A 13,380-nucleotide genomic window follows, 5' to 3' on the forward strand; every position below is an offset into this window, starting at 1 on the left:
TAAAAATGACTAAAAACCAATTCTAGCACATGTGATTTTATTTATGTTGACTGAATATATAAAATTATAAATACTTTTTCACTTTTCACGTCACATACAAATAACAAACGGATAATGTTACCAAAGACGCCCATAACGAGTTTGTAAAACGCAGTGATAAAAACTAGAAGGTATCGGGACCACGATTTTGAACCGCTACTACGACTCAAAAAGATCGATTGTCATAGAATCCACTGCAACTGTTTGTGGTATTTTGATTGAGTGCCATCTATTTTACTTCTCTGGCTATACGTAATGTACAAGGCCACTAAACAAAAGACGAAACGTAAATAAACGTGTAGGAAAAATTCAGTTTTTATTGTTTGAGGCAATGAGATTTATTAAACTTAACGAAATATCTGTAATTATGATATAACGCAGTTAGATGAATTTTGTAATACATACAAATATTACCGGCTTTCGTCCTAAAATGTGTAACAGAATATTACATGGTAAAAACCTACTTAATTACGCCGGGACGTAAATAATCTGCAAAGTAATCGTTAAGATAATCGCCGATTACGATTAATCGGTAAGTACCCATAATCGCCGATTACGATTCATCGGTATCCGCATCGGTGCACCACTAATTAAAATATTACTTTTGTTTGACAAAACGTGTGATAAAATAATATGTTGAACCTCTAGAAATCATTTTACCGAGAGACTTAATGGAAGAAAAAAAACTGTAAGCAGACCTTTACTTACATCAAATTTTAGGTTAGGTAAATGGGCATGCTGAGAACAGTTAAAGACAATGTAGCCTGAAAATTATCATAAATGCTTACGATTTAAATACAAACTTTACGTGATGTGTAGCATAATTAATTTATTATATCCAGTTGTCCTTAGCACAATTTTTGGGCGAGCCATGTGCCATATAAAAGTGTAAAACTATTTTAAACAATGCCAGTGCATCAGCTTTCAATAATAACCTTTAAAAACTAATGCACACATACTCTTTGATCACCATTCTATTAATTTTACTAATACAAATCTAGAGAATTTTTTTTAACGATAGTAAAGTAAACACAGCTGCCATCATGGCTACAGCAAAAAAGAAAACGTGTCCGTTTGTGGTTATGTCCAGCAGAGCACCCCATGGCCAGAGAATTGTGTTGCTAGAATTGCTCCTGCGCAATCGCTTTTTAAACTACCGAAAATGTTACGTAAATAATTAGATAAAATTAAAAAGACACGATAAATAAAATTCATTAAAAATTATTTTGCCTTAACACGTTTGATTCCAAAAGACTGAGAACGGAATATTGACCATGCTTACGAGCAGTTGTAATAAACAACTCTTCGATATATTGATTGGTAATCGCTTGACTATTTACTGCGGAAAATAAAACTGATATCGATGATCTGCTTTTCATAAACTTTTTTTGCAGTTTTTAATTTTCAGAATAAGAAGTGAAGTTCAGAATGTTAATTTTCTGCTTCTGGGAACATTGTTACTTCCAAGAGGCAGTGCCTGGATCCAGAACATGTAAAGGAATTGGTCTTTTTGCACTGCAATTTACATAATGTTGATGGCAAGGTGTAGGCTTGGCTTTTGATGAAGACATTTCTATACCACTGATTGTGTTTTATTACTAAAACATTAGAAGAGACATAAAAATTTACATGTTACTTGAGCAATAAAAATGTATTTAAAGCTAAAGAACATTACTCTTTTAAACAACAATTTATAATATGCCAAATGTTTACTGTAATTATTCATATTTATACTTAGAACATAAATATTCGCAAATTATTCGCTATTCACAAATATGTGCAATTATTTGATTCACATTTGATTTGCATTGAAAAAGTCACATTCGCACAGCCCTACTAAACTAATTGACACTTTTACAAAAAAAATTACACATTAGGCATAACAATTATACCTAAAAACTACCAATGACCACCAAAATTTAAAATGACAACATGTCATGTTATCCTAATGAGAAGATTGTGTATTTACTATACTTACTTTCTGAAATTAAAAAATTCTAAAACATGATTTGCCTACACTGATAAAACATTTCAACGGTAGGCTAACATATATTATTATTGATAGGTAGATGTTATACTAGTTCGTCAACTTCTGGCAATGAAGGAATGCTGGGCACCCCAAGATCTATGACCACATGTTTGTTGGGGTTGAACCTGCATGACCAAACAGTAAGTGTAGCAATATAAAGCCGATTCGGCGTAACTCAATCATAAATAAAATGTTATAAAAAAATTTGTTTTTTAATGCTGCTTCTGGTGCATCTATTAAATAGCCTAACACAGATAGCTTTCTTTTTTTTTTTTCCTGCCAGTCAGTCTTGTATACTAAAATAGCTCTAATTAATGCAAATAAATAAAATTAAAAAAGATACAAAATTGTATTTTGCACTAAATTGGTGTTGAGACATTTTCTGTTCCATAGTTTACATATTAACAATTTAGGTCAGTAGTGATTCAGTGGGATTTATTCATCTTAGATTAGGTTACACAATGAAGGCATGCAGGTGTACTCTCCACGCTACTGCTTCAGGAAGCAATGCCCAAGATTAGCACCATTTTGCTATCCAATAGTCTATAATTAATCTACAGTAAAATAACAATCCCTTTATAACCATGCAAAAATAGCTGCATGTGTGTTTTATCTTTGTTTAAAATCATTATCTTCTAATACATAGAATTACGTACAAAGCACTATTTAACATTGGAGTGTTGGTATTTTGATAGGGGTGTGCAAATATTCGTAAACACGAATAGTTGCGAATAGTAACTGACGAACTATTCACATTCGTAAGTCGAATAGCAAAATTTAAAATTGTGAATACCATATTGGCCCGAATATAAGGCGACCTGCAGTTTCAAGAGGCCAAAAACAAATGTAAAAATAATTTTGGTAGAAATTAATGTGAAAATTCATTAGACATACATTTTGTGTTGATAAATCCTTTTTTCATTTATGTATACCACATTTAACTTTCCGTTTCACTTAAGCTATGTATTACTATTTAGTAGTAGTGTGTTAAACGTAACAAAGCAAACAAAGAATGCAGCTTGCCAGAACAAAACACGTGGCTAGCTGCCATGGTGAAGCATACAGCCATGAATAACTTCGGTGACGTGACCGCGAATATTTGTTCATATTACTCTCTCACAGAGAGTCTCTGTCCTATGAATTTTAAAGAATAATCTATGATAATTATGTTGTTTGAAATGTTTTTACATAAATAAAGAGTGGATTACAGTGAAATTATTAAAATAGATTTTGAAGCAACGTACCAAATTCCTGTAAATATGGCGTCTTCGTGCGTGTTCGGCAATTTTAGTTTTACAACAAAGAATAATATAGTGGAAAGACAGTTGCCACCGTGAATTTCCAAACATTACATCCGAAATGTTTTTAACATTTTCTGTTTGTAAACGTAACCAATCATTCTGAAAATAGCTGTAATATTTTAGTACAAATATTTCCGTTCAAAATCTGAAATTAAATTAACGTAAATGTTAACACGCGAATGTACACAAAGTACAAATATTAATTGTGTAATAAACAGGTTGCCATTTTGAGATGCTTCAACATTCACATTTTTACTCAAGAACAAATATTTTAATTTTCAACATTAAACAATTGTGAATTACTGCAATATTGGGTGGATTTATCGTTTTCCCCATGTGAGGTAACAAAGTTTTAGATAATATAAAAAATCGTGAACATTTTGTTTAACAATGTTTCTACTGTAGCTTTCAGCTTGGAACTAATATTTGCGGTGCTGATGTCTTGGTGCGAAAATAAGGCGACTTCCAATTTTCTCATCTCTTCGTTTATGTAAAAATGGTTGCCTTATATTCGGACCAATACTGTATTTACATGGCTGTGTTTTATTTCTCGTGGTGGTTCCAAGAGCTTCGGTTTTCAGCAGCTTCTAATGTAATTTCCAAAGTATTTATACATTCTTACTAACATAACCGCAATGTATTTTTAAAAGGTTTAATTCAAGAAAAACAAACCAAAATCATCGTACATTAAACCAACTTGTTTCAAAAGCCAGACGGTAAACGTAAACACAAAGCCATTTCCAAATGAATATAGATAGCAGAAATGCCAACGACTACCGTATTTTTTATGAAAGGTTGCAATCGTTTACAAAACCGTTAAAATTAACTGTTTCAAAAAATTTTATTCAATGATAACCTTTTTATAGACTCGGTTTGAGTATTGAAGTTAATCACAGAGTTTTTCCGGTCATATACGTTGTTACGTTGTATGTTTTGCCCGGCTAAGCACACAGAGAAACGTAACAAAACAAACAATGTTCCTGAGGAATTTTTCATTACGATGTTTCTGCGTTATTTGGAAATAAGAGAGTTTATTAAATTATCTTTTTTTTTTATTTCTTTTAAAAAAAAATGTTTTTTTTCTCATCGTTACATGGCCTCAGTACACAATTTTACAAATGAATTTAGTTAGAAAATTTCGTTACTTGCACAGTTTTTTGTCTTTTCAGGGTGGCTACAGATACTCTGCCGAAAAATTCCCTGACATTTCCCTGACATTTCCCCGAAATTTCCAACTGTTAAAATACTTTGTTGTGACGTAACTTAAACATTTCCCCTAGAATTTCTTTCAATGCAAATTGTATCCAAACAGTAAATTACCAACCTCATTTATTATATTTCACTTTAAATTAAATGAAAACATTACTCAACAAAAGTTGGTGTTTCTTGCCGGTGATATGACTTCTTATGGCTCGTTTACCCACGTTACTTAGACTGAATTTTGTATGGCAAAAAGTACACATGGCAGAGTATTGATCCCCGGGCGATTCTCTTAGCCAGTTCTTGAAGTCTAGATCTAAAAGCCATGATTCGTTAAATGCTGTTTTTCTGAATTTCGACATGGCAACTAAGTGGTGGTTAAGTTTCAAAAATTAAAAATATTAAACCATAACTCAAATGCCTGACTTTTTTAAAACTTATCTTAGATTTTACGTGTTTCAAATAGTCTTCTACTGAATTAACATTAATGCATTACTATGGTCGACGTTCATAACACAGAAGCACTCTTGATGATGAGAAATCGCAGTTATCACTCGCAAAGGCATGTCGAATGGCAAACTTGCATGATGGCACTTCAAAACAGCTAATAAATAAATAAAACAAGTTGTTTATGTTCACACGTCAGACAAAAATTCCACGATGTTATTCACGGAAAACTACATCCAACTAGTCAACATGCACACACGCAAGGCACACGCGTGCATGGCTAAGACAATTGTTTTCGAACAATCGAACTGTCCGTCCGCAATTACGTTGATGACGTGCTCGGCACTCGCTGGACGCAGCTCGACGGGAAAACTAAAATGTACATAAAGTTCTGTCCCTGCCGGAACACGCCCGAATATTCACCTTCGGCCAACCTCGGGTTTATTTTTATATATATTTATATTTCTCTGTTTATTTTAATGTAGCTATACTAACCTAACTAACTGTCCATAGTGTTTTAAAGTGTTTTAATGTAGCTAACCTAACCGACCACTTTAAAAATTTGAATTCATTTTTCCTGCTCAAAAATAAAACAAATCCCGAGGTTGGTCGAAGGTGAATATTCGGGCGTGTTCGGGCAGGGACAGAACTTGATGTACATCTTAGGCTTCTCCAGCTCGACACGGTCCGGCTGCGGCGCAGTCAAGAAGCTTGAGGATGTCGGCACGGTCCGGTGGGCCAGCATCAAATGCAAGCACACACCCTGAATTTTCGCAGGTTTTTTTTAAGGGGAAAAAATGTGGGAGTAAAATGGGTAGATACAATTTTAATGTCGTTGAAATAAAATAAAAAGCATTAAAATAAGTGTATAAAAATGAGAAATCGCAAAAATACTTTACAACAAAAAATTTCCTGCACCTTCGCCAGAATTCCCTCACATTTCCCTGTTCTCCCTGACATACTAAATTTCCCTGACTTTTCCCGGTTTTCCCGGTCTGTAGCCACCCTGCTTTTCTTATACCAATTTTTTATGATGTCCAAAACCATACCGCAGCACCGTACATCTTGCCGTTGATGGTCGAGGAGTCTTGTCACTCGCCAAAAAAAAAATATTTTAGTAATGTCCCTTGGTTAATTACATAACTCAAGGTACCGTTGATCGCGGACCGAAATCACACGAAGTCGGGCCGATGCCGACGCCTAGGGCCTAAATTTCTAATACATTTGTCCGAAAAATCAAGAACTTAAGTTAAAAAATACGGCCTGGCCCCAGCCCCTAGGCGTTAAATTATCTTTAAGTAACTTTTCATATTGTGTCGTGACTTGCCGACGACGCAACCGGCTTCGGCGACGATCGAGCAACAAGTGTCTTGGACGACGAGATTACCTTCCCTTGTAAAAGTGAAAACAAGGGAGGCAACCCCTTGGGCCAACTGACCAATCAGCGGACATAATTCCAAAACCTGACCATATAAGGAAATTCGGATGGGCGCATCATTCCATGCCAGGGCTCGCCCTGATTGGCTGGCTAGTGGTAGCCTCCAGAGACCCTTCCAGACGGTCGCTACAGCTGTGCGTACAACGTGACGCGTAACTCCCAAACACGCATTTACAAAGTGAAAAATAACTTTCTGGCGCCAGAGTGTCGCGCCTGTCCGCTCTTCCTTCTGTACCTTCCAGACTATTCTCAAAATATTACACTAGCAATATCCAATAGAATATAAAATTACCCAAAAAATTCAAATACAATGTTCAAAATTTAGTAAACAAAGTTGAAATTCATACCATATTATAAACTTTTGTTTAAAAATGATGTCCTGTAAAATTATCATCTATACTGCTTTAAACAAAACAATTACTGACATTAATTATCAAATATCAAAATTAATTATTATGAACTAGAGTTAACCCTCAAATTAATAATTAAGTATCTCAAGGAAATAAGTATTTTAAGGCTTTCCATTAAATTTAACCAAAGTAATTAACAATTCTTAACAACTCTGAACTATCCTTATCTACATATTAAATAATTACTATCTTTCATATCAAAGTTATTCTTAATCAATATTCTTATGACCCAAAAAAAAATATATGTACATAACAAATCCTCATTGTTCAATGCTACAACGTTTGAAGTACAGTAAACTCTCGATTATCCGGGCCTGGATTATCCGGTTTTCGGGTTATCCGTGCTTGATTTTTTTTATGAAGTTGTAAAAAAAATGACGGGGAGTAGCTATGCTGCCCCGCCACCTTCACCCGTCAATTTGTCACACTTTAAACCAAAAAGGAATGCCTTGACTGTTGCTTCCGGCTCAACTCCCCCCCCCCCCCCCCCCTTTTTTTAAATTTTCTTTTCAAAGCGCCCCGCCACGCTAAAAAAAAAAAAAAAGGTTCCTCTACCTTTTTTACCTTCCCACACTCCTGACGGCTGGAAGAGGCATTTTTCACGCAGTTATTTACATCAGTTCTCCCAGGCACATTTGTTTTTGTAATCATGTCTGGTAAAAGGAAACGTAAAGTGCTGACAATAGCAGAGAAGTTAGAAGTTGTGGACAGGTTAAGAAAAGGAGAAACTGCCGCGAAATTAGCACAGGAATATGAAATTGTAATCCAAACCGTGCAAGACATTAATAAAAGTGAAGAAAAACTTTTGCAGTTTGCTAGTAGATCAGACAGTGTGGCAGGGCCTTCTAAACGTAAAAGCATGAAAACATCTACCCACGCACACGCACGCAACGAGGTCTCACACACGCACAAAAGGAACAAGGCTCTCGTACACACGTACACACACGGGTGGGGGGTGGGGGGGTGGTTTAGGAATTTCCCCTCTACCGGCCGAAGCAGCCAGTAACACAATGGGAGGGGGAGGGCTTCTTGAAAATGCTGAGCGAGAGAGAGACAGAGAGAGAAAGGGAGCATGTTGTTCGCCACCAGACACCCCTTCCTCTCCCAAAAACCCCCACCCAACAACAGCCATCATTCTTTCTGGACAGCTAGGTTAGAGGTGGTTTGTTACAGCAATTTTCGGTATCTGTCCCAACCTGATACTGATACAGCATTGTACCATGTTACAAGTCTCTGATACTTCTGTATCAGACGGTCCCAGGAGGCAACAAAGCTCCGCGTACGCAGACCGTGCGACCGGAAGGAGAATCTGATACATTATTTATCACGCCTGGTAATTCTCTACCTCTGATACTCTCATGCCCGCCTGATACAACCAGTATCAATCAGTTCAACATTCACTGCAGTTCGTCCTGGCCGTGTATCACCATGTTGCGGGCTGTCATGCTTTGTAGTTAGTATTTTTATAGTGAAATAAGGAATGGATAAGTGCACGAAAAAGACTTCATTTGTGTGGAATTTTTTCACGGAAAATAATGAGTTTGCTAATTGTAATTTGTGTGAACAAAAACTGAGTTATAAATCATCGACTAATCTGAAGAAACATTTGAAACGTAAACATTGATATAGTATGCTCACTAATGTACCTATCTGTTTTTTTATTTTTTATTTTTGATAAAATCGTGAATTTTTAATGTATAAAAACACTAGTTACTAATTGTTTTCGAAAAAAGAAAGTCCATATGTTGATTACATCTGTTATTAGTGTCAACTGAGAATTTATTTGCATTTTCATAGCTGTTAGGTGCACAAATATAAATATTATATCTTGTATTAATGTACTTTTTAATATTAAAATTTCATTAGTTTTATTATTGAACGAGACGGTGCACGCACTGCGCACTGAGCGTACTTTGAAGTAGGACAATAAACAAAACAACTTGTAACCAGGGCTGCCACTCTGATATTCATGAAAAACCTAGATAACCTAAAAAAAAAACCAGACACATGGATAAAAAACCCAGATGCGTCTAAAATGCTATCGTTGAAAATGTTTGCGTACTAATTCAAAAATATAAACATAACTGGTTTTAATATAAAACAATTAATTACCTTACAAGACTGAAAATGGTTAAATACAACCAATACAAGAAAATTACACTGCAGCAAAATGGCTGTATAAGTAATTCTTGGACCAGCACAAATCATAAAAAAACCTACAAATATATACATGACAAAACAAACACCATCACTGCATTCTTTAAACCGGTAAATGTTTTTATAAAACTGCATCATGTACGTTAGTCTTTATTCAGAGTCTGATTCTACAAGATTGGTTTGAAGGTTAATTGTTGCATTGGTTTTGTGTTCTGCAAGCCTCTTTGAAGAATGTGTCTAATTTAATATTCGACTTAGCTTCTTGAAAACTAGTTTTGTGTTTATATGTATTTTTGTGTGTGAAACACATAGACTTGTTTGCATTTATCAAACAGATATTGCAACAGATACAGTAGCTACTACCTTTATTATTGTTTTAGGTATAAAAATAATTAAAATTATAAAAAACCTAGAATTGTTGGAATTCATTATTTAAAAACCCAGAAACCCAAACACCATTGGAAAAACCCAGATCTGGGTGGAAAAACCCATGAGTGGCAGCCCTGCTTGTAACAATATCGCTTTGCGCCTCTCCTTCAAGGCTTCAACGCCTTCCCCTGCGCTTCCTCCCCTACATTCTTTCCCTTCTTTATCCCTTATTCGTCGTTCCTGCTCCCTCCCCTTTCACAAGCTCCGCCCAAGTGACCGTCATCTGCGATCGGGTACTCCGCTCATTGGCCGTGGTGTTGTTCCAGGTGAATTCTGAACTGATACTAAAGTCTCTGATACTTTTCAAGTGTACTCGTTTGCCGTTCCTGATACAGGCGCGTATCAGTGACAAAGTATAAGGTCGATACTTTTCGACCCACCTCTAAGCTAGGTGCGAGTCATGGTCCACAGCCCCAGCGCCAGCATAGCCACGGCCCTCTCTCTCTTTGCAGCCTTTGTTTATTGCGTGAACCTTTTTTTCCTTCCAACTAACGGTATTTTTCCTTGTTTGAAGATGCCATTTAAATCACTCTTTCTTACGAAACAGCCAACAAGGAAGCACTCGTAATAACCAGATTAGTTGAGGATTACTATTTACGTAGTCAAACTGACGGTGCATTTCAAAACTCTCGTAACTTCGAAGGTCTCGTAGTATCCCATACTCGTAGTTATGACTGTAAAGTGCATCCTAATTTTAATAGGCGGAATTAACGAGAAACAATATCTTGCCACGTGAGGTAGAAAAATAAAATGCAATAGCTGGAAGGGGGAAAAAAAGGTGTATAATATTGTGCTGTGGTTGAGACACTTATTTTGTAGTGACCCCGGATAATAGGTCGTTAAAAGGGTGGAGGGAGATGCTGAGTTGAGACTGTCGCCGCTCTCCCTCCCGTAGCAATAAAGGGGACAGGAGAAGGATGGCGGCAACACAGTGCCAGTATTGTTTACAGTCCAATAAGCTGGGACACGGTATACAAAGCCTTTGCTTGTACTCATAGAATTCTACTGAAGAGATACTATTTTGCCAGTAAATACACAATTTTTAAGTGGTGAAACGGATTATCCGGGTTTTCTTATGGGCATTCAATTATCCGGGCATCGGAAGGTCCCAATTAACACGGATAATCGAGAGTTTACTGTACAATGAAATTAATTTTCCATTCTACACATTTTTTTATTCAAATTTTTCCATTGTGGTAACCGAAAGGAAAAACAATAAGTAACAATTATTAAATATTATTATATATATTATATATATATTATATATATTATATATATATTATATATTATGTTATAATAAAAATTTATGTCCTCAATAACTCTTAAAAATACTAAGTGAACCTTTTTTTTGTGGTTTCATTCACAGAAAATATCTTGTATAAACTAAATATATGAAAACCCGCCATTGTTCTTTGTGGTAACATATAAAAAATATATATATTACAACTGTTCGGCATCGAAACTATTAGCATTCTATTCAAAAATTTTACTATTCGATTCAAAAATATTCTACCATCAAAATCCACTATTCGCACACCCCTATATTTTGACATGATTAAATTGTAACATTTTTCTCATAACTCTGCTGGAAACCTAAAATTAGTACTTTTTTTTAAAAAACTGAAATTGAAAAAATTACCTAACACAAAATGGCCGAGTATTCAACATCATTAGTTTTAAGTTACCTTCAATACAATCAAATAAAATGAAGGTTGATTCTCTCAGCGCATTCCATTACTTTAAACGGAGTTGTTTAAAATACTTTACATTCCTCAACAGTCCCAGATAAAAGATGTCTGGTAATGAGTAACTAAAAGTGGGTGAATTAAATGAAACCAACAAACGAGGTGGATACCTACAAACAGTATGAAACATTAAATACAGAACACAACACAACACATACCTGGCCACCAAGTCCACTGGACATCACCGAATGACCTCCTTGGTGGAATTGTAAGGCATCCTCAGCTTGCCTTGGGGCCTGCTATTAATTTGGACAGGACAAGCACTTCAGACAATCAGTAAAGGAAAAATGCACGGATTATTCAACATCTACATATCATTATCAAAATGCAAAACACTTCATAAACAAAATGAAACGTTTGAAAATTTTTACAGAGAACATAAGATGATGTAGTTGACAAAAAATGAAGATTAAAGATTGGGTCAACAAATTCTCTGAACTTAACAGTGTCAACTACTCTCTTCACTTTTCAAAAAAAAACTAATTTTTCCTAAGAATCTTAGCAAACAGTCTCTAGGAAAAACAGGAAGTGGCAGTGGTTGCAACAAGGTTACTGGAGAGTTCAGGATAGATGATATGTATGGTTCCTTCACAACTAAAAGACTAAAACATTAAAGGGCAAGGAAAAAAAATATGCAGAAGAAAAGGTGGCTAACTGCAGGCTACCAATAAAAAGAGGATAAGGAGAGATGCAGTCAACAAAAAAAAACATAAAAATGCAAACCTTTTACTCAAATTTATTGTAAAAAATCTGTTTTATTAGCTTAACTAACATAGCAGAAATATATTTGCAATTGTAACACTTTCAATGTGAAAGAAAACATTCAAAAGCCCAAGATATAAATTCTTTCCAAAAAAAATTTTATTTATTTGACTTTTTGAATTATAAGTACAGACCCCAAAAAGTTATTTAAGGTGAATTTTTTTGGTAAAATGACCAACTTCAGTAAATTTTAAAGCATTTCCCATTTGTAGAAGCACGAAGTTCGTTGCAAAATATACACAGTCAAAAAACATATTTGAATTCTTAATATTTACGTTTTCCTTATGTTAACTTTTTCTATACGTCCTATTTACATGTCATTAAATGTAATGCCATAATTTACCTCACATTACGTAGCTGAAATTACTTTTTTCCATCAATTCACATCGCACTGGTTCATAGAACTTCTTTAACAAATTTTCACACAATATGATTTCCCATCAAATATGGTCTAATGTTTCAGTCGCGTCATTTTCTCCAGAAGGTGTACAATGTATATTATTATTTTCCATGTAATAAGTTGGCCAAAAACTTTGTTTGCTCTATAAAATAATTTTTTATTTATTGGTGAATTTCAAATTGCCATTTACTTATTTAATAACAGAAATGGAAGTTGCCCGATGTGTAAATTCTCTTAAAAAATGATTTTAAACACAACCTATATTTATTTTATACGTTATTATTCAACAATATAATAGGATTTCATTTTTGTGATATTGCGTAATTCACCTCAAAAATATAGTTGTGATCTCAAAATCTTGATTCATTGATGCCCACAATTTACTCTGTTTTTTTTTGACAGAATTATTATTTTATTTATCACTTATCAGTAGCTCTAAAAATAATAATAAAATGATTTGCAAGTGTTTCAATTACAAAAAAAAGTGGTTTTGACTACAAAAAAAAGTATTTGTAACCAAGAATAGTGATTAAGAATAGGGTTTCCCCCCCCCCCCTCCATTCCTTGAACAAAATCATTGCAGGAGTTGTATTTAACGGGAATATGATTCATACGTTCAATTTATGAACTGGTATCAAAGTTGTTCAAATCTCAGAGATCCCACCATAATCTTGAAAGTAATTTCGCCTTGTGCCCCTGTACATAACCATGCAACATAAACACAGAAAAATTAATTTAATGAAATATCTGCTGAAAGACCATAAACTTACCTGAAAACTCTGTATTTGTTTGGTTATTTTTTTTATTTGCCTTCCGCTCTCTCTCCGGGTTGAGATCTTAGCCGTTTTGGATTCATGTGGTGGAAATAAAGGATCGAAAGCATTGCTCGATGGCGTGGTAGTATCCGCCTTTCTTTTGACACCTTTTTTTGACTGCAACAAAAAATTAAAATGTTACAATGCATGACAGTGGATAATGGTAACTTAAAACAATCCAAAACATAAAAAACAATATGAAATACTG

At 34.8% G+C, this 13,380-nt stretch overlaps 1 protein-coding gene across 21 annotated transcripts in view; it reads right to left on the reverse strand.

Annotated features, from left to right (window-relative positions):
- Positions 1-13,380, reverse strand: part of LOC134546323 (bromodomain-containing protein 3-like) — a 363,730-nt gene that overhangs the window by 253,227 nt on the left and 97,123 nt on the right. For 13 of the 21 annotated variants that reach the window (XM_063389071.1, XM_063389068.1, XM_063389079.1 and 10 more), the window contains 2 exons: positions 13,128-13,289; positions 11,354-11,434 (listed from right to left, as the gene is read on the reverse strand). In XM_063389071.1, the coding sequence (XP_063245141.1) occupies positions 11,354-11,434; positions 13,128-13,289 (243 nt within the window). The remainder of the gene's footprint in view (positions 1-11,353; positions 11,435-13,127; positions 13,290-13,380) is intronic. The other 8 variants (XM_063389080.1, XM_063389077.1, XM_063389088.1 and 5 more) reach the window with 1 other exon arrangement.

The sequence above is a fragment of the Bacillus rossius genome, chromosome 1 (assembly GCF_032445375.1).
Source record: "Bacillus rossius redtenbacheri isolate Brsri chromosome 1, Brsri_v3, whole genome shotgun sequence".
NCBI classification, from domain to species: domain Eukaryota; kingdom Metazoa; phylum Arthropoda; class Insecta; order Phasmatodea; family Bacillidae; genus Bacillus; species Bacillus rossius.